This window comes from Helobdella robusta (genome assembly GCF_000326865.2).
Source record: "Helobdella robusta unplaced genomic scaffold HELROscaffold_15, whole genome shotgun sequence".
NCBI lineage: Eukaryota > Metazoa > Annelida > Clitellata > Rhynchobdellida > Glossiphoniidae > Helobdella > Helobdella robusta.
The window spans coordinates 656600-683196 of NW_008703839.1; the positions used below are offsets into that span (position 1 = coordinate 656600).

General features: G+C 32.7%; 2 protein-coding genes across 2 annotated transcripts; both read left to right on the top strand.

Moving 5' to 3' along the window:
• Positions 1–10574: 10574 nt before the first annotated feature.
• HELRODRAFT_74833 (hypothetical protein) lies at positions 10575–15883 on the top strand (the record flags this gene model as incomplete). Its single annotated transcript, XM_009015053.1, has 4 exons — positions 10575–10675; positions 10931–11037; positions 15003–15087; positions 15742–15883. Coding segments are annotated over 4 exons (435 nt in total), but the record flags the coding sequence as incomplete, so codon positions are not given.
• Positions 15884–17690: 1807 nt separating this feature from the next.
• HELRODRAFT_169190 (hypothetical protein) lies at positions 17691–21044 on the top strand (the record flags this gene model as incomplete). Its single annotated transcript, XM_009015054.1, has 5 exons — positions 17691–17883; positions 18292–18390; positions 18656–18714; positions 18794–18847; positions 21000–21044. The coding sequence occupies 5 exons, from the start codon at positions 17691–17693 to the stop codon at positions 21042–21044; spliced, it is 450 nt and encodes a 149-aa protein (XP_009013302.1).
• Positions 21045–26597: the final 5553 nt, after the last annotated feature.

Below are 26597 nucleotides of genomic sequence, written 5' to 3' on the forward strand. Positions count from 1 at the left end.
ATCAATACTCAGTACAACTCTGATTCAGCCTCTCTGTTTCCTGCTTTGGAGATATGCCAAACATTACTGAACTACAATAGTCGAGCCTGGACAATATTAAACAATGTACCAGATTCCTAGCAGATCGATTGATAAAAATTGTTTGATGTGACGTAGTTCTTTGATAGGATAATTACAGGCTTTAGCAATAGATGTAAATGATCCAAAAAACTTAGTTTTTTGTCTAAGTCAAGTGTCTTCAAAGGATATCACCACTACCAACTCTGATTGATGTCATGTCTTTTAACTTTTTGATTGAGTGAAATGAGCTCAATATAGTGAAATCTGTTTTGAGTTGAATTGAAGATTATTGAGAAGAAACCACCTCTCCATTGCAGCGATGGAGAGTGACTATTATTTAATTATTTAATGACTATTCAATTCAGAGTTGGTGTCCAATGAGATGAAAAGTTGAGTATCATCAGCATATTAATGGTAGCATACTTTGTACCTATTGATGATCTTATGAGTAGGCTAAATATGTGACGTTAAAAGTAAAAAACCAAGACCGAACTTTGGGGTACTCCATGTTGAAGTTAAATTCTAGGTGACACATATTCTAATAATTTGACGAATTGACTACGGCCAGACATTAGGATGAGTGCCAGGACAAGGCATATCCCTCCACAACGAAATCCTCGTTTAAATGTTTTAATGTTTGTATCATCGACAAGTCCAGCCCAGCAAGAATTGCTGCTTGTTTACTGTACAGGAGTTGAACACATGGTCAAGCATGTGAAACAGAGTTGTCTCGGTGGAGTGACATTTACGGTAAGCTGACTGGAAAAGAGTGAAATTTGGATGTTGAGATATGTATGGCTGTAACCTTCTTAGTTCTGCCCGTTCAATAATTTTGGAAATGTTAGATAGATTTGATATCGGTCTGTAGTTGGATGGACCAGATTTATCCAAATTCGGTTTTTTTATGAGTGCAGTTTTAAAGCTGTCAAGAAACTGGCTGTGAAATGAGAGATTCGTTAAGATGGAAATGGCCGTAGATCGGGTAATGATGCAATTCGTTAACACTTGATATGAAAATGATCCACTAGTGATGTTTTATTGCATGAGGATTTGATGATGCTTTTGATCTCATCAGGTGTGACATCATTAAAAAACCCGAAGCAGTAACATTATCCAAATAAGCATCACCTGATGAAACCATGTTGTGTTATGTTTTTATATTTCCGTTACATGGTCACTGTGCTTACCAAAGGAGAGAACACCGGATGGTCACGTGGGTTAGTTACTAGCCTAAAGTACGAGCGCTTACCTAGAGGAGAGCGCCGTGCAAGTCTATAAATAGCCGGCACAAATGAGTTAAGCTCTTTTTTCTGTCGCTCTTGTGCCGGAGTTGATATTAGTAAAGTTGGTTATTTTCTCGTGTAATTCTCGTTAATTTGATTTACTCGATTAATTAAATAGTTAGGTTGTAATAAAGGAAAATTAATAATATTTCGGTTGTTGCGTTTTAACTAATATCGAACCCGTTACAATTATTGATCTTTTTGATGAAATAATCATTAGAGTTATTGACCAATGATGAAGTTTCAAAACTATTAAGGCAGGGTTTGTTGTTATTCCTGTGTAAAAGTTTATTTAGGTTGCGCCAAGTGGCACGCAAGTTGATCGATTTGTCGAGCTCATTTCTCAAGGAATCTGGATTTAAGGACCAACTCCCGGGCCAAATATTTGGCATTGTCATAATTTAGTTTATTAATTATAGATTTGTTGTTTATGTATACACGCTCCGTTTTACGCCTGTATCTTTACCATTACGGGCGTCATTTAATATGTGGTTGCACCATAGACGTCTTAAATGAAGAACTGACGGCGTTCAATCTCGGGTCCACGAACTTGGGTCGATCAGTATTTTCCGTACTTTTTGCTGTAACTTTGTCAAAAGTGGTCCATTTGTTAAATTTTGTATATTTTATTTTTGTTTCTTCTTCTTTAACTGAACATTAGCAACTCATGCATTTTTGTTAAATTAAATTTAGTTCAACTGATTGATTGAAAAAAAATGTAAATGTAAAATTTATTAAAATTATAAAGAAAATTATTAGATAGTTTTATTAGAATACATAGACCTTAAGTTTCTCATTGCAACTTTTCCCTGCGTCTCAAACAGCCAAGTTCTTGCTCTCTGTCACTATGATGTAGTGACGTTGAACGTTTACAAGTGAACGGTAGGCCATGGTGTTGTTGGATAACGGTGCGTCGACATATGATAATAAAGTTGAAACATATTTACGACAAGAGGCCTTCGGTGGACTAAGTTTGCTGATGATGTGAACAGCACTATGAACAAGGTAGACAGTTGACAACTTTGGAATTGATAATCCTCCTCTGTCCAGCTGCTGAGTGAAGTCACTAGATAGAGTAAAGTCTTGTGCGTCATCAGCATCATTGTTACCTAAATGTTGCTGATACTTACGTGTTAAGAAGCCCGCAACAAAAATGATTTTGTGTTTCAGACAATTGTCAGACTGTATCAAATTTTCAGTGTTTCTGTTTTTATATCCTGCAGCATTTCCAAGTCTTCTTCATCTGGTGATGCTGTACAGTTAATGCATGCACGTTGTCCATCGTCCTTAGGAATGATATCCAGTTTCAATAACTGATGGAGTCGTTGTACATTGGCGGCAGCTATGACATCACTGATATCTATGTAAAAATTACCTCCAAAACGCTGTCTCGCTTGCCCAAAGAACTTTCCAGTGGATCTTGGGAAAAGACAGCTGGAAGAACGTACCTGAAATGATGATCACCGAGAAGTTCGGTTGAAGCAGCTATGTTAAATTTTGTAGTTACCACGAAGGCGTCGGCAGTGAATTTGGTAAGCTTATGACATCGTTTTCCAGTATCTTGCCACTTACACGTACTAATAACATTGCAAATGAACTCCAACTTTTTGAAACTTTCGCAATTAAACTTCTCGTTTGCGGTCTCTGAGTTTAATGTAACTGTATCTATCTTTGACGTTCATCATTTTGGACCAACTTGTTATTAACTTGACAAATTCTACTGTGACAAATTCTAAATTGTCTTTAACTGCTTCAAAGGCTGCTACATCAAACACCTTGTATACACTCTGTCTTTGCAGAACCTTAGGAATTACAGTGGTGTGTGTCAATTTTGTCTTGCTGTCGATGTTATACAGATGGATAATATCTTTCCAGCAGGCTTTGTACTCTTTTCCACCCAATTGGAAAAAAGCTTCTGTTGCGGCTCTGTTATCCAGTTGTTTCTGATATTTTTAAAAATGTGGATATAGTCATAAACCAAATACATATGCAATGTGTCGTCTGGCACTTGAACAACACCTGGGCTACCTAGGTTCTTGTACATCCGCTGATTTAATGGGCAGTTGTCACATTATTGATATAGGTCGACCACCGCAGTATTTGATTGTTGTAATAACTTCTAACAGGTAGTTTTCAATGAGTTTGCATCAAGTTTTGCAACCGGAATAATACGAATAGTAAATCGTAGTCCGCCATAATGACAAACCAGCTCAAACGCAAATGAAATCATACCATAAAATTTTTAATAAATTCAAGACGTCAATATCAAATATAGACGTCTTAAATTATTTAAGACGTCTATGATATCAAAATAAAAGGTTTAATAAAAGTGTAAGTTGATAAGATACAGTAACAAAAATTACAAAACCTGTTTATGTTATTTGTAGCAATTTCTGTTTAAAATTTGGTAACAAACGGATTTTTTTTGACAAAGTTGTAGTAAAAATAAAAATAATGATGGATCCAAGTTCGCGCACCCGAGCATGGCTGCCGTCAGACGTCTATGGGTTGTACGAATCTAGGTTTTTACGGAAAAACCTTGCTTTTAATGGAGCATGTTTGTCAAGTGTCTGGGAAACCATTGAATTGATGTAAGATGCATATTGATGAGTGGTTTATTTATCACATTCCAGAATTGATGAGGATAGTAAATCATCATTGAATTTTAACCAGTTAACTTTTTAATATTTCTAAACGTAACCTTGTTGGATGTAATGTTGAGTCGAAGATCGTAGACGGAAGTGGTGATGAGGTTGTGATTCTTAGGTGTTACTTGCAAGTCGAGGATATTGCCCTTATTATGTGTAGGCAAACAAATGTGTTGTAGTAGAATAAACTCGTCAGTGATCTCCAACAATTCAGCATTAACAGATCCCTGAGAAAAACGAGCATTAAAATCGCCACAGATTATAAATCTAATGTTTGTTGATGTGATACCTTCAATTAAATTATTAAACTCATTTAGAAATTCAGATGTAATAGGGCCTGGTGGCCTGTAGATGATGAAAATATGAACTGAATGTTGAATGTAATTGAGTTGACAGCAAGTAGTTCAAAACTGGTTTTTGAATATGAGTTAATTTTTGAACACTCTATGTAGCCTTGATGGATAACAGCGATGCCACCCTCTTTCTTCTCACCACTAGTACCACTGCGCTGATAAATAACTAAGAAGCCAGACAGAGCGACACCACACTTGATCACATCATGGTCGACAGATGTGATCTACGTCTCTGTTAAACATAGCACATTCAAACAATGATCCCACATTGAATCATGGATTCAATGGTTCAGCTGCTGAACGAGTGTTTAACAGACCAAAATTAATTTTCTGTGAATTTTTGACATTTGAAATCGATGATGAGGTGTTAGGTTTAGATTTAAGTCGCCATATTTTGAAGATTGTTGGAATGAATGCCTTGCTGGGCTGGTTGAAACTGAGTAATTGTGAAAGAGTGTAGGGGATTATCATGATATTTAGTTGACACAAAAAGAAAATTAATTTATTTGAATTGAAGTCAGAGCTGTTAGAAAACTTTCATTTGAAAGTTTGAAAAAAATTGTCTGAAAGAAAGTTAACTAGAAAGACAATTACTGCACTTAGACAACTTAATTTGAACAACATAGTCTAAATTTATGTTTAAAAATATTGTGAAGAAAAGTGAAAACTAATTGATTAAAAAAACTAAATTAGGTTGGAGAGACGTGAAACAAATCAATTTAAATTATTTGTATTTAAATTAGAAATAAAGAACTAATTAATTAACAATTTTTAATTAATTAAAAACTAAGAGCCGAAAGTAAAAATTTATAAAAAACTTAATTCCGAGATTTAAAACACGGCATGTTGTTAGCGTGGGTGGGTGCATCTGACATCATGCACACCAGTGTAAAAAATTCGAAGAAAAAAGAACTTGCTGCTCCTTGCATCTTACACTCAGAATTTGTAAATTCTGTCATAAAAAACTTGTTTCATTTTGGCCCAATGTATAGGGTGGCACCAATGGATGACACCAAGACGGACAAGCGTTTTAACTAAGTTACATATCTTGGCGGATGGTTAAACGATCGTATTCAGACGTATGCTATCGAAAATGTAATAAAACACAACAATAAATTCAGTTATTCAATTTTTTTTTTTTTCTGTTATTTTAACGTTAGATAAAGATTTAACATAATGTTTGCTTAAGGAGTTAAAAAGGGATTTGCTCAAATATAAATGTAGATCATAACAATTATCACAATAATTAGAAAAAAAATAATAAAGAATCTAATTTTTCAAAATTCGTTCTTTCAACTATCTTTTGAAAAAGAATACTTTGAATTTTTGCCCTTAAAAATTTATTAAATTTGTAAATTCAGATTTTTTTCATCTCCTGAAAAATACTGAATATTCTTAAACATGTTATCCAGGCATATTCAGATGGAATAATTATTCCTCCCCTATTGACTTTATTCAAATACCTGAAATCTGAATTTAAGTCATTTTCTTTTTTTTTCAGAGATCAAATATTCTCTACATTACTGGCATTTTGTAGTGTTGCTGGCAGAATGGATGATGGCGCCACAAACACAGGACAGTGTGGAGCATTCATCATCAGTTTATCATCATCATCACTGATTATGATGCATTCAGATATATCATTAGCAACATCATTCAATTCATATAACTTGTTTTATCGTTTGAAATGTTAAAGTTTTGAACTTCTTTTATAGAAAAATCTGAGTGTTTCAAAAGTGAAATAGCTCTAATTTTTCTATCACTGCCTACAAAATATTTAATAATTGCCGTATCCATCCAAATCGATTGAATTGAATCAGATTGTATGTTACCAGTTGAAATATAACTGAAGCTTAAGTCATCAAACAAATTTTTCATTCTTGCCATTATATTGTAATTTCAGAAGTTTTTTGGAATTTTTCTTTGGCGATACCCACATAACTTGATTTTGGTAAAAGTTGATCTTTCAGATACAACTTAAATGATTAGTCATGATGCCTCAATGACTGGTTCATTTTCAACATTTACCTTAGCAATTAATAAAATTTCATCTACCAAAGTTATGTGAAAATTGGAAGGTTGTGCAGTTTTTCGGCAACCTCCTTAATTGATATATCTTGGATATTTTTTTCTTTCTGAAAATTTTCATTCATTAAATTTAATCTGTGATTTTCAGAATTGATTCGCTGTTCTTATATGGCCAATCTGGTTGGTCTTTCTGATTTTGATGTGTTTAAATATTTTGGTGCATTTTGAAATATTGAGGGAACAGCTTCTGGTTTCAAATGTTTTACATTTTTATTTGACCTAGCTTTTTTCCTTCCGTGATAAGAATCTATTGATTCATGTATAAAGTCACTTATTTGAGAATTTGAATATTTGGTCGGTTCAAAATCTTGGCTAGGATTTGCTGCAGAGCTCTGGATCATTTAAAGGATATCCATGCATGCTGATTTCAGGATTCGTGGCCTCATTATAACCAGTTCTACATCCAAATATTAAGCATTTGTAAACCATTTTTTCTGTAAATTATATAATAAGTTTTAAATTTTTAGTTGATACAAAATTAAATTAAAAAATTAAAAGTAAATTTTAACATTTACGTCTTTCATATTTAGGTTTTTGATTAAATTAAAAATTAAATAAATTTATATTCTATTAATTGTAAACCTAACGCTTAACAACGTTAATTGAATTCAACTTGTACAAATAAAAATTCATACTAATGTTTTACATTTTTATTTGACCTAGCTTTTTTCCTTCCGTGATAAGAATCTATTGATTCATGTATAAAGTCACTTATTTGAGAATTTGAATATTTGGTCGGTTCAAAATCTTGGCTAGGATTTGCTCTCGCCCATTTGCTGCAGAGCTCTGAATCATTTAAAGGATATCCATGCATGCTGATTTCAGGATTTGTGGCCTCATTATAACCAGTTCTACATCCAAATATTAAGCATTTGTAAACCATTTTTTCTGTAAATTATATAATAAGTTTTAAATTTTTAGTTGATACAAAATTAAATTAAAAAATTAAAAGTAAATTTTAACATTTACGTCTTTCATATTTAGGTTTTTGATTAAATTAAAAATTAAATAAATTAAATAAATTTATATTCTATTAGTTGTAAACCTAACGCTTAACAACGTTAATTGAATTCAACTTGTACAAATAAAAATTCATACTAATTTCTAAACACTTTATCGATAATGATTAGCAGTAACCCGTGCGCGAAAGTTCAAGTAAATTAATCCGCGAATTATATTATAGTTTAAAGTTATATAATAAATTAGTATGGTAGTAGTATTCGGTTTGTTCAGTTTAGGAAAAATTGGACACTTTATTCATGCATTAAACAACCACTATACAATGCTCTATTTGATATTGAATCTTGAGTAGGACTTGGGACAGACTTTGCCTCGATATGTTATTGACGATATACAAGTTGATAATTATTTTTAAGATGCGTTAAACAAATTAAAAACGACGGATTATAAAAATAATGCAGAAACCGAGCCTGTAGCAAATTCACACTTAAAAACTGTTGCTAAGAAAACGGCATAAAGATTAAGATTAATGCGTCTTTATGCAAAACAAGCGGTTATTTTTATAGCTCAAAATACTAACCCTCATTTTTCTGTAACATTGAAAAGACTGCATTTTTTAACACTAATTATACTTAGGATCCATTGGAACTCTTTTTGCATTAAAAAGCTCATCCAGAAACATTTACATATATTTACTTTTTAAAATAGATGCAAATTACAAAAGAATTCAGTTTAGTGGCAAATAAGCAAAAAAGTATTCACAAGTGACGTTTTCTCCTATCCTTGCAAATCAGAACAACTCTGCGAACCATATCTAAGTTCCCTTTATTCTGATTTTTCTAACGGTTGATCGTAAATTATTTTCAAGTTTCAAAGTTCAAAAGCAAAATTTTTGTTTATTTCATGCATGGTAGAACAAAAAAGCTTTTTTCGGTATTCCTATACCATTTTCGGTGTTCGAATTGGTACGTTGTGTATATGAACGTATGCTTAAATATAAATATATACAGGTTTTAACTGGGATTTTTATTGTTAACATTTTTTTAATTATAAAAATATTTTTTAGTAGGAAAAAGAAAGAATGCAAATGATAATGAAGTTCAAAATGAGATCAGTAGCGATGTCATTATTGAGGATAAGGTCTGCGTTTGGGTTTTTTAACATTAACTTTTTTTCTTAAAAATCAATTTTATTGTTAAAAAAAGAATATTAGTTTTATATTTTATTAATTCATTTTCGTTTTAATATGTGTTATTTTTAAAATAATATTAGAAAAATTAAAAATTAAAATAATAAATAACATAATATATATATATATATATATATATATATATATATATATATATATATATATATATATATATATATATATACTAATATAAACTATTCTGGAATGGTCAAAAGACGGCCAAAAATGGTGTTGGAATTTTTGTCAGAGAACCGCTAGACCAAGAAGTACTGGATATTAAAAAGATTAATTTACAACCAGTGGATTTAATGTGGATCAAGCTTCGCCTAGAAAATCAATCAATGATTTTCGCCACAGAAATGAAAAATGACTTCTGGGCTGCGTTCTCTGACACCATCTCAACAATACCAAAATCTGAAACAATCCTGATTGGAGGCGATCTCAATGGCCACGTTGGAGAGAAAACAGATGATTTTGACAACGTACATGGCGGTTTTGGCTATGGAGAACGGAATGAAGATGGCAACTGCATCCTTGAGTTTACTGAAATTCACGGGTTTTGTTTAATGAACACATATTTTAGAAAGAGGTTCGAAAATCTCTTTACTGAAATTCACGGGTTTGGTTTAATGAACACATGTTTTAGAAAGAGGTTGGAACATCTCTAAACATACACGCAAATTGATTTCTTCAAGTTTCTTCTGTCAAGCAACAACACCGAAGGCTATTCAAAAAAGTCGAATCATGTGTCGCCCAACATAGACTCCTTGTGGCGGACCTGGTCGTCGAACTGTCACAAAATAAGTCTAAACAAATGCTTCGAAGAATCAAAACGTGAAAGCTGAAAAGCAATATTCATCGAGAAAAATTTCAACAGATTGACCACCAATCGCAAGCCAGTACAGATTGGAGTAAATACAAAACCTTTTTGATAAACGTTGCAACTACAGATTGTGCGAAAACTGGTACAAGACGTCTGCGTGAACGTACACTTGGTGGTGGAATGACAGTGTACAAAATGCAATAGCTGAAAAGAAAGCTGCATACAAGCAATGGCAAAAATTAGTCTGTTGATGACCATAAAATTTTCCGTGAGAAGATCAACTAAGCAAGACGTCAAGTCGCACTGGCTCGGACAAATCAGTGCAGAGAGTGGCTCACTAAAAGCAAAGGTGTATCTCTGTATCGTATAGCAAAACAAGCAAAGCGTACGAAAAAAGACATAGTTGGTGCCTCATGTATCAAAAACGGCAAAAATGAGATGGTTCTTGAATGAGATGAGATCAAGCTACAGTGGAGAGAATACTTCAACCGTCTGTTAAATGAAACAAATCTCATCAATGTCAACTTTAACAAAGTTTTTATAATTATAATATTACAATTATATTATAATTATATAAAGTAATGTAATATATATATTATTGTATATAATTATAATATTATTGTCATATAAATATAATAGCTTATATATACTATTAATTTTTTGCGACCTATTTTAAAGCTATGCCATTGCTTAGCATTGCTTGCTAATCCTAAAATATATGAAAAAACTTTTTCGGTGTTAATAAAATATTAAAAAGTAAAAAAAGTAAAAAAAATGTAACTCTTTCGGCTGGGTTTTTATTTTAATATGTCAAAATATAGATAAATGAAATATAGATGTTGTAGAATATTCTTTCGCCAATGTTTATAATCAATGTTAATTTAGTGAAGCTGTGACGCCTGGATTACCATAATTGTTGATTGAATTCACTTAAAGTAATAATGTTATATTTTAAAATGACAATTTTTTAGATATCATATAATCAACTATATATCAATGTTAATCAATGTTAATTTAGTGATGCTGTGACGCCTGGATTGCCATAATTGTTGATTGAATTCACTTAAAGTAATAATGTAATAATGTTTTAAAATGAGAATATTTTAGATATCATGTTTATTATTTTTTATCTTTCGTTTTTAGGTCATACTCGGTGATAATTTCATAAACTGTGGTTTGTCAAGTAATTGTCCAAAAGATCACTTTCCTGTTCGAATGTACACAGGAAAAAAGAACACAGAACTACCAAAGATCTGTTTTAAAGGAAGATAGTTAGTTGACGTAGCGAATATGTTTTTAGCTTTGTAGAATTATTTTTCTATACGTTTTTCATTGGCTAATGCATCAATAATGTGAATGCTTTTATTATTAGTATTTTTTTTTAGTTTGAAAACTATGGAAAAAAGTGCCAAACTATTTTCCAACTGCAACTGTATCTAATAAAAATATTTTTAAAAAACTTAAACCAATATTTGATTTACATAATTTTCATATAATATATAATATAATTTTTAAATATTTTTTAGCGTAGTAGCTCAGGATTTGAATGATGCTGGTCGAGGTGTAATCGTTGTAGTCGTCAATATTGAAAGCGGTGCAATTTTGAATGTGAAACGATTTGACACTTACGAGAGTCGCGAAAGTTCGTGATTTTTAATTCTAGTCATCAGTTCTGCGATAACTATGTTTTAGTAATCATTGACTTATATTTAGTAACCGCTGTAAATCTAATTTATTAAATAAACTTAATGAAGTTTTATACGTAAAGCTCTAGCGTTTACTACCTCAACTTTTGTTCATTGAAGGAGATCTTAAACGAATTTATTCCGAACGTTTAAATGTAAGATGGCTGCAGAAAACTGTTTTGTCGATTTGTAATTACTTTTATAACGTGTAACCACAAAACGGTTTTGATCTCAGTTTTTAATCTAGTAAACTCGACTCATCTGTTTAGTATTTTACATTCAATTTTTTAAGTTTATTCTGTAGCTAGCTGCTTGCATCAATCCACAACAACAAATTCGAAATAGCAATGTTTTTGAATCCATTAAAATAGAGAAGTCACATCATTTCAATATCTAGGGGATGTTCTAGATTGTACTGGAACAAACAGCTGAAGCTGCCGTTCGAGCACGCATACGTGCAGCCTGGAATAAATGGCATCTCCTTGTCTCTATATTGATGCGACGTGATATCCCACTACCACTAAGACTTTATAAATCTGTGATACGTCCGGTGTTGTTATGTAGTGCAGAAACATGGCCAATGACAACCAAACTGGAACAACAATTTCAACGAACCGACATGAAAATGCTCCGATGGATGCAACGAATTAGTTTGAAAAACCACATTAAGTACCGTCGTGCTGGTTTAGATGATATAAAGGACGAATGCTGGCAACACCGTCTGAGGTGGTTTGGTCATGTCAAACGAAGTGGAAACAGTGCCATAACTTCTCTTGCAAATGTTGAAGTACCTGGTACACGTCCCAAAGGCCGTCCAAAAAGGTCCTGGTCGCAAACAATCGAGCAAGACATGAAAGCTCTAAATTCAAATGAAATGGATACAACTGATTGTCTAATTTGGTGCAAAAAGTTGATGGCAAAGAAAACAACGTCCTACCTCGGGAAACTGGGTCTCTGGACGCTAAACGAAGATTGATTGTTACTAGCTAGATAAACCATGGGCCGAAGACCCAGGCCTCCATTTAAAAGATGGGTCTTTTCTAACAAACAAATAAAATGCTATTCTATTTCATTATTAAAATAAATAACTCAAATTAATTTTTATAGTCAATAAAAAAGTTTTGGCCTGCAGTTATAAATTATAAATTTTTTAGAGTGAAAAACGAGTAACATTTTTAAAAAAGACAAAAAATTAAAATTGCGCTTTAAATTTCATTCGATATTTTACAAAACAAGAAAAATTAAAAATTGCGCTTTTAAACATCATTTATTATATTGTTATAACCGTGCTACCGAACGCACTAGATTCTAGCGTATTCTAGAATGTTCTAGTGACTGGAGCATTCTAGAGTATGCTAGAATCGGACCATCTAGAAGAATCTAGAAACGACGCTTGCGAAGAGTATATAAGCGCACGTCGCAAGAAGATTAGCGATTAGTGAAATCCGTGATTAGTGAAATCCGTGATTTTGTGAATAGCGATTCGGTGAATTATTTAAAGCGATATTTGATTTGTTTGTTGACGTTGTCATAGCGATAGATTTTGAACAATTTAAAAGTTAATTGTTGCGTTAGTTTAAATTTGCTGAAAATAAACGATTAGTTGATTTCTTCTGTAAATAAAGTTTAATAACTAATAACTGTTTGGAGTATCGAAGATTTGAACCCGTCGCATCGTAAATCGGTTACGACAGCGAGTATTATAACAATATTATAACTAGACAAGAACGGGTTACGAAAAAAGTGAGGAGCTAAATGGTACAAATTTTATCTAGATTAATTTTTAACTCTTTGTTTGCCTTTCGTCTTTTGTCATCCACAATACAAATGCTGCTGGAAACATCTATAGACGAAACACTGCAGAAGTTACCAACTATGAATGATCGTGTACGTCAAAAACCAATGGTAACAGCTCGACAATGACACACAACGCCGTAACGTAAAAATCATCAATAATGTATAAATTTCAAACATCAACAAACAAAAGCTACGGCAGGCAACAACAAACAATAGGGAATCATGTCGCCTTTTCTTCGTCACTGATAACATTTCGAAGATAAAGAAAGAAGATAAAGTTTTAAAGGTAAGCATTAGACCTTCACAACAACATCCTCAACGACCCAAATCACCCTACAGGCTGCAAGTCGTAAACTGCATTACCATTACACATGGCCGACAAATCGTAACCGTTGACCTTCGTGAAGTTTCAATAGATTTTTATCGTCGCCAACGTCACACAGGCAATATTTTGCGCCGACTTTTTGTCACACTTCAATATTACAGTCGACTTAAAAAGACAAAATTTTTGACGATGTCACTACACTAAAAATGACGTAGAAGGACCAAAGATGCATAGATCTGAACTTCGTGCCGCTCTTTCCAAAATGAAATCAAATAAAGTGATAAATAGTTGTTGAAGAAATTAAATGCCTTGATGAGTTTGGCATTGAAAAAGTGACAGAAATTTTGAATGAGATTTATAACAGCAGCGAAATTCTTGAAGATCTCTCCAAGTCATTATTTATTGCATTGCCTAAAAAACCTAATGGAACAGAATGGGAACTACATCGAACAATCAGCTTGATAACATCTTGAGAATTCTGATGATGAAAGCAAGAAGCAAAATCAGATCTGAAATTTCAAACGTCTAATGTAGTTTTGTCGAGGAATGGCACAAGCAATGCTATCTTTATGCTACGAATGATCAATAAACAAGCTATTGAAATGAAGAGACTTGTTTATCTATTTTGTCAATTACTTCTAAGCTTTTTATAGCGTGTAACACGTGGAGCTTATAGAAATATTGGAAAATTTCGACTATGATATAAAAGACACGAGTGTTATCAAAAACCTCTAATGGGACCAAAGAGCAACGATGAAAGTTAGTAAGTAACATGATAACTAGTTTTTTCGAAAAAAAGGAAGGTGTTAGGCATTCTCTCCAGACCTGTATAATCTCTATAGTGGGATCATAATAAAAAAGATAGAAGATCTTCCGAGATTATTCTTTGGAGGCGTGTGTATAAACAATGTAAGATACAGCTATTACAGTTCTCTTCCGGCTAAACCACTATCTAATAACTTCTTATTGGTATCAATATAACCAATTTTTTTAAAACTATTTTGTGAGTTATTTTTTCGGTCTTCAAATTTTACATCTGGTTAATTATGACAGAAAATGGATTTGGACCTTATGTTGTTTATTATGGTAAAAGTAGATGCCAGTAAAAGCTCATTGAAATGGTACGTCCAAGATTTAGCTCATTCTATCTAATAACTTCTTTTTGGTATCAAAGTTAACGTTAATTCCATCTGACCAAATTGCTATTACATTATACAAATAAAAGTGACTTTTAGGAAATTATGACGACAAGAACTGCATTGCCTCATCTGATAACATGACTTAATGTCTGTCTTTGTCTATTTAGATTATTTTTGTCTATAACTGCTGTTATATATTCTGTTAAGTTTATCAGTGACTCAATCTACAAAAGCTAGTAGCGATTGATGCTTCCGCTCTATCAGAGATGCACTCTTTTTGATAATCATAATAATAATTATTTAAAAAAGTATTTAAAAACAAATGCTTTCAATTTTAGTGGCGGTAGGTGAAGATGAATGCTATTTTTATCAAATTTCTAATAATGATCAGGACCAACCTTTTTTTTTCATCAAAAAATTTTGTGATCCTCCCACATATATATATATGTATATATTTTTTTAAATTTTGATCCAGGTGAATCTGACTGTTTGAATTCTCGGACCCGCGTATGCGCTGAGTTTAATTCAATTTAACAAAGGCATTATTCTTGAATGCTTTTTTAACAAAAATTTAATATTTTTTGGCTGTGTTTCTATGTAAAAAAATTTGAATAACATTTTTTTACATGTTTTTCTTATTTATGAAAATCAGACAGTGCTAAGTTGGTGAATCTCTTAAAATTGGTATCTTCTTCAGAGTTTATAATAGCTATCGCTCATGACGAAGCGCAGACTGCGTGAGTTTACGTTTTTTTCATACTATGTGTTTATACTAATGATAACGACAACCTAGTTTTAAAGTTTTTTCCACGAATTTTATGATATGGTCGTTAAATTTTTTTAATTGCTAATTGGTTCAATTTTGATGACTGGAAATTAATTAAGAACAATTATTAATGTTTTTTTTTATTTTCGTTGTCATTCAATCGTTTTGGTTTTTGAATCTCAATAATGTAACGATACGCTATTCCTATAAATCTGACAAATAGGAATTGAATTTCATTACGCTCAATCTTCACCATAACAATCTCAATAACATTTAATTAACATTTAAAAACTTTTGAAATCTAACTGCAAAATTCATTATTTGCTTAATTTCAAATGTTTTGTTAATATTTGAAGTGCTTTATTACTATTATTATTTTATTTTTACTACTTAAATTAGTCAAACTGTTGTATAGTTGACATAATAATCCAGCATACAATGAAACAGTCCTTTACTTTTTTTGTAATATCATATGCCTCGAAACATATTTCTTTCTAATAATTGACTGCTTCAGATTTAATTTATTGTTTTTTTTATTTATTGCCAAAACTGTCATTGTGAACCCAGTGTGACCGTTTTTCAGCGAAATTTTATTACAATCATCTTATTTATTTTTTGGTTTTAGACTATCTGATGAAGCAAAGAACATATTGACATCTTTTGGCAGTTCCTTTATTTCTAAACTTGGCTTCCGAGATGTTTGGGTATTTGTTGGCAAACCTAATCTTTCTGGATTTTCTCCGTATGAAGATGTTAGGAATTGTTGATTTGAAAAATGAACTTTTTTTTGTACGTGACATTGGTGAACGTTGGATTTGATGATTTAATTTTTTTATTTCGCTTTTTATTTGATTAATTAACAAGTTTCAAACAAAATGTTTCATATAGGTTTGATTTTTGATCATTATTGTAAGATGGGATAAATATTTTAAAAATTAAATTTTTAGAAATTTCCAAAACACTCAAGAAATTGTTGGATAAAATAATTATAATATAACTGATTTTTGTATTGCAATTTTTTCATTTTTATGTTGCTTCAAAATTATTATTTTCATCAATTTTTCTTCACACCGTTAGATTGAGCTGGGAGGAAAAGACACATGGCCTTTCTCAATTGACGCAAAGTTTTGTTTGAACAAAAAATGTACGGATTGTTTCTTCGTTACTTTTGTAGTGTTTCTTTTTCATCGATTACTAATTCCTGATGTTTATTAATTTAACCTATTAATAGTGATAATTATATTAGTATTAATATTAATAATATTAACTATTTAAATTAATAATAATGATAATATTAGTATTACTGATAATTTATTTATTAACTTATTTATACTTATAAGAATGCCATTATTTATTATTATTATTATGTTTATTAATTACTATTATTAAGGGAAATGCACTCGCGCTTGCGCTGGGTTACATTTTTTCATTTTAAATTTATTATTATTATTTTTATCAATTATTATTATTATTATTAAGGGAATTGCGCTCGGTTACATTTTTTTATCCTAGTTATAAAGAGAAATTTCTAGATAATAAAAATTTTTTTTAGTTCCATGTCATTAAATACGTTTTGTTAACACCGAAAGTTATTTTTTAAAAGTTATTTTTATTTTTTGTTTATTTTTAAGGTAATAAAGTGTGTGCTCCGCCTACATATTCGTCTATCTGATCTTGACCATACTCTAAGAAACTTCTTAAAAATCGGTTATCGACTTTCAAACTATTATCAGCACTCGTTTTTAAGAAAAACGAGGTTTTTAAAAAATGCAGATATACTCAGCAAGACTTTGGTGGTCCACAGAAGATACAAAGTTCTTATACTTTGTTTATTTGCTACAAAAGTTTCTTCTTCAGAATTTTTCAAACAAATATAAGATTGTATTGTAAAAGTATATCTGCTTGGAAAAATTTTTTAACCTACATTTTGCGTTCTTTTTTATAATTGATACCCAAGTCAAAATCGTCGGAGCATCACGACGTTAACAGGGCGTGAACCTTTCAGGGTGGGGCAAGCAATACGTCCGGTCCGGTAATCCTCGGAAAGAGCATGTTAAGGTTACTGAAGCATCATTATAGCAAACAGTAGATATTTGCTATTTAAAAAAAAGTTCGGTATTTTGGTCAGGAAATGATAAAGCTGACTCATGAGTGGAAATAATGCTAAGTGAACATTGTATAAATTAGGTGGTTGTAATAGTAAAGGAGCAGCTCAGGTGCCGAAAAGCTGAAATTGTAAAGTGAGAGATTGTAAACGCCAAATAAATAATAATAAATGTGTGATAAATGTTAGTGAATTGTGATTCGGAAAGCGATAGTTTCTGAACGTTAATTTGATAGTTTGTGAACATTAACTTTTATTTGTAATGTTAACGTTGATTATTGATTGATTATTGTTTTGTAAATAGATAAATCGATAATTTGGAAGACATGGGCTATGTTGACTGCAAACATAAGAAGGCTGGAGAGAACAGAAATGGCACATGTTGAAAAAATTATGGGATTTTCCTTGAGGAATGTAGTGCGGTAATAAAGAAAGGGTTGTTGATAGATATAAACTGAGACGGTTTAGCTATGTGGAGAGGAAATCAAATGAGGAATGTTCTACTAAGCGAAGTCCCCAAATGGTTTGATACATTTGTGAAATGTGGAGCAATTGTAACTGGCGATTTTAAGAAGTGGCACCTGGGAAAAGGTGTTGTCAAAGACATGAGGGAACTGGGCCTGAAACCAGAACTGGCCCAGAATAGAAAAAATGTTAAAGACGGTTAAATGTGCGCGATCACCTGTGGTTTTTGTCAGTCAACCATGAAACGAAAATTGGGTGGCTCTGCCTCTTTTCAGCGCCTTTAAACATCATCATGACGATTATTATTATCATCATCATCATTTTTATTATTATCTTTATTATCATCATTATATTATTATCATCATTATTATTTTTATTAATGTTATTATTCGATAACTTTAACTAATGATAATTTCAAATGCGATGTCAAGTTTATGGAAAAGTAAAAATTATGTTATTTATGTAAGATTAGCTTTCAATTTCTTTCCCATTTTTTCCAAATTTTTCTAACATATGGCTGTATTTAGTCTCCTAAGCCCCTTACAAAGTCATTATTTGTTTGAATCTTATTACTATTGTTATATATATATTACAAAATTTACGTAGTTTATGGCAACATGACGAAATTAAATCTTTCATTACGTAAGAATCTGGAGAAACGAGGTTTTTGTCGCAAATATGATGGATATGAAGAATTTTGTTCAGGTTGTTTTACTTTTGATTATTTTTTTAGCTTAAATTTTGATTTAATAATTACTAGTACAATTATCATGTATGTAAACACTCACACCCAAACATGCACACACATTCAAATGCATTACAGAAGAAGTATTTGGTAACGTCATTATTATTTAAATCATAAGTTGACACAGTGACGTGATGAAGTGACCAGTTAGATCTGTTTGAACGAGTTTAAGCATAAATCAAGGTTTATCGAGCATAAATCACAAATCAACTTACGACATTCTAGACTTTGCATTGCAACTGCGGATAGTCAAGAAAAGTACTGAAAATGACGTTAGGAAAGAAGTGACTGAACTGACTGGTATATTTTCTGGACGTTTTCAATTTTTGTACTTAGATACTTGTAATGTTGTTTTTCACACAGATGAACAGTATTCTAACTAAGGACATACTGTGCAGAAAACGCTTTGGAGAGCAGGTTTTTATCTTTGGATCTGGTTATTAAACGTCCGCGTAAATGTGCATATCGAAGTTGTTTGTCAACTATTACACCCTAATCTTTGAAAGAGTAAGCAGGTGCTAAAGTCTGTTGATTATTTGATGAGGACTGGTTACAGATCTTGATGAAGGATTAAATGAACAATAATAACATTTGTCTGAAAAAAGGGGTCACTGCCATTTGATATTCCAAGCGACTACGTCGTTTATAACTTTTTGAAATGGAACAAAGTTTAATGAGCGGCAATATAACTTGATGTCATTAGCAAAATTGAAACGGTTTTAGATACAGTAGACTTAGCTATGTCGTTTTTGAAAATTAGAAATAGGGCGAGTACCAGGACGCTACTCTGAATAACTAGTACAGAAGTACGCTACTCTTGGGAACACCTCTGATAACTGGCACAGAAGTTGACTACTTATTTTGAACTCGATTAAGCTGAGAGCGTTGCAATAAAAAGTCGGTCAACCAGGAAAGTTAATTACGTATGAAAGCAATTTACCAAGCAAATTTACCAAAGCAATTTACCAAGCAAATTTACCAAAAACACGCAATTTACTATTTGCTTGGTGTCAGACTTTTTGAAAAATTTTTTGTTGTCGAATTGACTTCTAATCTTTGAGAAATGGTAGAATGTTGGTGGATCTAGTATCAAAAAACCATGTTGAAAGTGTGAAATCAATTTGTTGTCAGACAAATAAAAACTTTTTGGTGATTTTTTTTCATTACCTGGCAACATGAACACGTAAGCGAAATTGGTCTGTAGTTGTTGGAGTATTTTGTTGGACCTTTTTTATAGATTAGGGTGATGGTTGCAGTTTCCATCTAGTTGGAAAAACAAAAAGATATATAAAAAATATGACATAATGGAACTGTAAAAACTTATACAGTAGGCAATTTGGAATACTATCTGGTCACATCGATGGTGTGTTTTTTAGATTATGCAAAGCTGAAAATATTATTTGAGAAGTGAAATAAATCTTTTATTAGTTTTGTGGTGCGGTTAGGCAGGGAACAGTTGATTTGGCAAACACGGAGGCAAAATATTTGACGAATGCGTTGACCATCACCGTCGGATCATGTTATGCTATTTCAAACTGTTTTGTATAATATATAATCTAACGAACAAAGACTGTTATCTATATATAATGTCTTTGTTCGTTTATTTATTTAAGCATTAAGTTAAGTATTCACGTAAAACAAACAAAGAATTAACATTGTAGGGACGCAGATATATATAAATACTTAAGCATTCGGCCACATACACCACCTATCAATTCGAACACCAAAGATGGTTTTAGGAATACCGAAAAAAGCTTTTTTTGTTTTATTATCCTTAAATGTTCTATCATGCTTAAAATAATTAAAATTGTTGGTTTTGAACTCAAAAAACATGACAATGTATTACGAAAAAAATAAACAGAAAACTTTCTAACGCGTAGTATGCTCTGATTTTCATCAATAATTGTATGTATTTCTGACTACTATGTAAAATATATATATATGTATATATATATATATATATACATATATATACATACTTATTTATTTATTCAATATATATAATATTTATATATGTATATAATATCTATATTTATTGTGCAAATAGTCCTTTTTCCATTTTTCACTAGGAAAATATAACATTATATATATGTAGACACAAGCAATAATAACATTTGTTTTGCCTAAAATGCTTTTCTGATCAAACAGTTTTTAAATTAAACTCGAATCTCGCGCAAGTTGATTTTTGAAAAATGTCCAAAATCTGAACCGATGATCTTTAAAATGAAATGAGTTTTGAAAATCTACAGCAGTCACAAACTGATTTTGCACTTAATGATCATAGAATGGAAGGCTATGGGCCATCGTGTAAAAAAATTCCACTGGTACTAAAAGTTACTGTAATCCGATTTAAGTCCTGATTCTGTAAGCATCGGTCCAACGTTATCAATATTTAAATGGCTGAAGGTTATTTATTTAATTTCTCGGGATTTGTGTGGTCGGAACTTCTAATCTGTGTTTTTTATTGAAAAGTCATACAAGCTCTACAATATTGTCGATTTTTGTTGTTATTCCTATCTGGGAACCAAATATTTTATGAAATAATTTGTTCGCCATATGCCCTTCAAAGGTGCATCATGTTCCACACGTAACATTGCCTAGATCTTCGGTTTAATTTTGTAGATTTTTTCTAGCGATAGAGTAGTTGATCCTTTGTCGAATAAATACGTTTTCCGATATTAGCATATTCCGAATATTTTATACGATTTCTGTTATTTAATGAGTGTTGCTACCACGTCATCTAGTTCATAAACAATTTTATCATCATTATTTGAGTCGTCATGATTATTTTTAATTAGGTTATCTTTATTTACTTTGTTATTAGTTATTTGTTGTCTCGTGCCTTGTTGTCTCTTAGTAATTTATCTGTAACAACAGCATCAAGTGAAGCAACCACGTCTGCTGCAGCAGCTGCATCCACTGTTAATGGCGTGAAAGTTGATGATGTGTTTTATGATGTAGACGTTTTTTATTAATTAATTAATTAATTAATAATGAGGATCCTGGGTATGACATAAAACTGCATCCACGCTTCCTTGTGTGCTTTTGAGTGAAAGGCTAGGCCCGCCGCTTATAACTGGTGGTTGTCGTCAGGATGGGTGTCCGGATGTAAAAAACTTTTCCCCAAATTTTTCCTATGCCATCACAAAGAAAAACAACGGCCCCTAGTCCCCAGCAGGCCTTAAGTGGTCAAGGGGTGCCAAGAATCCCTGGGAAATGTGCAATAGCAGAGGGATGTTGCAGAAAAATTCAGAACGGCCCCTCTATGGTACTTAGACTTGGAACGCTCAATGTTAGATCACTGACTGGCCGCAGTATGGAAATCGCAGAAATGCTCGAGCGTAGAAGGATTGACATCTGCTGCCTTCAGGAAACCCGATGGAAATCGAATGGTGTCTGTCATGTCAACTCAGACAAAGAAAAATATAAACTATTCTGGAATGGTCAAAAGACGGCCAAAAATGGTGTTGGAATTTTTGTCAGAGAACCGCTAGCCCAAGAAGTACTGGATATTAAAAGGATTAATTCACGTCTCATGTGGATCAAGCTTTGCATAGCAAACAATGATTATTTTTTCTGCATACGCACCACAGACAGGCAAATCAGAAGAGATGAAAAATGACTTCTGGACTGCATTCTCTGACACCATCTCAACAATACCAAAATCTGAAACAATCCTGATTGGAAGCGATCTCAATGGCCACGTTGGAGAGAAAACAGATGGTTTTGACAACGTACATGGCGGTTTTTGCTATGGAAAACGGAATGAAAATGGCAACCGCATCATTGAGTTTGCTGAATAAATATTTTACAAAGAGGTTGGAACATCTCATAACATATATAAGTGGAAATTGATTTCTTCATTGTCAAGCAACAACACCGAAGGTTATTCAAAAACGTCAGTTATACCTGACGAATCATGTGTCGCCCAACATAGACTCCTTGTGGCAGACCTGGTTGTCGAACTGTCAAAACATAAGTCTAAACAAATGCCTCGGAGAATCAAAACGTGGAAGCTGAAAAGCAATATTCATCGAGAAAAATTTCAACAGATTGTCGCCACACAGTTAGACCAGTACAGATTGGAGTACATACAGAACCGTTTTGTTGAACGCTGCAACTACAGTTTGTGGGAAAACTGGTACAAAACGTCTGCGTGAACGTACACTTGGTGGTGGAATGACAGTGTACAAAATGCAGTAGCTGAAAAGAAAGCTGCATACAAGCAATGGCAAAAATTAGTCTGTTGATGACCATAAAATTTTCCGTGAGAAGATCAACTAAGCAAGACGTCAAGTCGCACTGGCTCGGACAGATCAGTGCAGAGAGTGGCTCACTAAAAGCAAAGGTGAACAAATGTATCGTAAAGCAAAACATGCAAAGCGTACGAAAAAAGACATAGTTGGTGCCTCATGTATTAAAAATGACAAAAATAAGATAGTTCTTGAACAAGATGGAGAGAATACTTCAACCGTCTGTTAAACAAAACAAATTCCATCAATGTTTACTTTGACGCTCCACCCATCGAAGGTCCGATTTCAGACATCACTGTAGAGGAGCTTACAGTAGCTCTGAAAGCTATGAAGGATGGAAAGGCAGCAGGGCCCTCTGGAATCACAAATGACATTATCAAAGCATCTGGTACTGCAGGTATCCAAACGTTACTACAACTTTGCCGTGAAATTTTGAGAAATTGCTCAATGCCGACTGAATGGAACTATAGCATGACAGTCCCGCATACCAAGGCAAAGGTGATCCATTGAACTGTTCGTCATATCGGTGTTTACGTCTGTTAGAACACTCCGAGAAAATCATTGAGAAGATTAACGTCGTGCATCACAATCGGAAAATATCAATTTGGTTTCCTAGCGGAGAAATCAACAATTGATGCAATTCACATCCTTTGGCAACTGCAAGAGAAGTACCTCACAAAGCATCAACAACTATCACACATTTTTGTAGACCTTGAAAAAGCATTTGATCGAGTTCCCCATGAAGCAATCAGGTGGAGTCTACGTCGACAACTCATTCCAGAATATCTTGTTCGACTTGTGATGGAAATGTATACGAATACTAAGACTCTTGTCAGCACAACGGTTGGAAACACAGATGCATTTGACATCGGCGTTGGAGTTCACCAAGGCTCGATTCTCAATCCACTGTTATTTATAACTGTGATGGAAGAAATCACAAAACCGATACACACTGGTGACATTTGGAATCTAGTATATGCTGATGATATCGTTTTAACAGCCACGTCTGAGCAGAATGCAGCACAGATGTTTGAAGATTGGAACACCAGACTCGCCGATCATAGAATCAAAGTCAACATCAACGAAACCAAAGCAATGAACACTGGTGAAACCATCCAATCCACAGCTACTGGACGATGGCCCTGTTCAGTTTGTATAGCTGGTGTAGGTAAGAATTCAATCAAGTGTCAGCAGTGTAACCAGTGGTGTCACAAACGTTGTTCAAAAATAATTGGTACTTTATCTAAAGTGTCCAATTTTGTTTGTCCTGCTTGCATCGATCCACAACAACAAATTTGAAATAGCACTGTTTTTGAAGCCATTAAGGTGGAGAAAGTCACATCGTTTCAATATCTAGGGGATGTTCTGGATTGTACTAGAACAGCTGAAGCTGCCGTTCGAGCACGCATACGTGCAGTCTGGAATAAATGGCATCTCCTTGCCTCTATATTGATGCAGCGTGATATCCCACTACCACTATGATCAAGACTTTATAAATCTGTGATACTTCCGGTGTTGTTATATGGTGCAGAAACATGGCCAATGACAACCAAACTGGAACAACAACTTCAACGAACCGACATGAAAATGCTCCGATGGATGCAACGAATTAGTCTGAAGGACCACATCAAATCTACCGAAATTCTTCGTCGTGCTGGTTTAGATGATATAAAGGACGAATGCCGGCAACACCGTCTACGGTGGTTTGGTCATGTCAAACGTGCTATAACTTCTCTTGCAGATGTTGAAGTACCTGGCACACGTCCCAAAGGCCGTCCAAAGAAGCAAACAATCGAGCAAGGCATGAAAGCTCTAAATTTAAATGAAATGGATACAACTGATCGTCTAATTTGGTGCAAAAAGTTGATGGCAAAGAAAACAACGTCCTTCCTCGGGAAACCGGGTCTCTGGACGCAAAACGAAGATTGATTGATTGTTGTTGTGGTTAATATTGTTGTTTTTTGAGTGTTGCGCTGCTTTATGTTATTCCATATTTTTTGTTTTATTTGATGAAATCAATTTACTTTTAAGATATTTTGATAAAATTTTTCAGAAACTTCGGTGGACGTTTACCCTGTACCTCGGTCTCAAAGTGAGCCTTCCATGAATAATCATCCCATTTACGACGTGCCAATAATAGTGATACCAGGTAAATTATTTATGTTTTTCGTTATAAAATCTTCATGAAGTGAGATGACTTGAGTTCAACAAGAAATAAAATAAACCCATTTACGACGTGCCAATAATAGTGATACTAAGTAAATTATTCATGTTTTTCGTTATAAAAGTGAGATGACTGGAGTTCAATAAGAAATATAATAAATTGAAACTCTGTAATGTGTATGTCCAATAATGGCAATATTGGATAAGAAAAAACAATAAAATTTGTTTAAATTGAAAAAAATACAATAATAAACGCGAGGTGTTATAATCACAAAAATGTCCAAGGCTAACATTTTAAATACAAAAACAACTCCAAATTAACTAATTCTTTTATAGATTCTGTCTGTTTTTAGTTCTTTCAAATATAATTTTTGAATTTGTATACTTTGTTTTCAGATTAATTATATCGTTAACGTAAAATATGGCAATTTCCAATTTCTTTTATCAAGCTTTCAATTCTGATAATCTGGTTAACTTTAATCGTTTAAACTATTTTGTGTATCATATTTTATCTATCATCTTCAGCATGCTTGACTCTTTGTCGTAATCTTTTATCTAAAAATTAATTTCACTTAAAAAAATCTTTCTAAATTGAAACATTTTTTCGTGTAATAATAATTTGTATGGATTTCGAATATTACGTAATTACATACGAAGTTATGTTGACGCTGTCGTTATTGCGCTTTTTAACGGTTTTTAACGCTAGTCATTGCGTCGAACATTGCATTTACATTTGAAGTTAGAGAACTATATAGCATCGTTTGTTTGATGCTTACTTACGAACTCGATTGTTAAATTATAATTTACAAAATTGGTGATAATTTGATGATTATTGGTTGTCAGATTAAGTCAGAAATATTTATGGCGAACTCGCCTATAGCGGTTTATAACTCTTTATTATCACAAGGTGAAATATTGTTTGAAACAGTTGTATTGAAAGAATCAGAGCGAGCATTTCTGTATCGTGAAATATAAAATTAGGTAGATATATGTCGTATCGATTTATCATAAATTATATGCAATTAAAAAGCATATAAAACATGTAATAATAACGTTTAGAACCTTGATAAACATTTAGAACACCAATGTTTATCTTATATATATATCACGTTTCCAAAATGTTTCTTGAAATAGAAAAATCGTACTTGTGCAAAAAAATTCAGTTGTTTTTTCTCAATGTTTAATATACTTTAGATACTAAAGCAAACTAATACACTAGATTCTAGCGTATTCTAGAATGTTCTAGGGACTGGAGCATTCTGGAGTATGCTAGAATCTGACCATCTAGAAGAATCTAGAAACGACGCTTGCGAAGAGTATATAAGCGCACGTCGCAAGTGATGTTCGTGATTAGTGATATTGGTGATTAGTGATATTGGTGATTAGTGATATTGGTGATTAGTGATTAGTGAAATTTGTGATTTTGTGAATAGCGATTCGGTGAATTATTTAAAGCGATATTTGATTTGTTTGTTGACGTTGTCATAGCGATAGATTTTGAACGATTTAAAAGTTAATTGTTGCGTTAGTTTGAATTTACTGGAAATAAACGATTAGTTGATTTCTTCTGTAAATAAAGTTTAATAACTAATAATAGTTGATTTCTTCTGTAAATAAAGTTTAATAATTGATTGGAATATTTTATTCAATCGAGGATTTGAACCCGTCGCATCGTAAATCGGTTACGACAGCGAGTATTCTAACATTGGTGTCAAGTGGGATCTTCGACCAGCGAATTACTACTCGAGAAA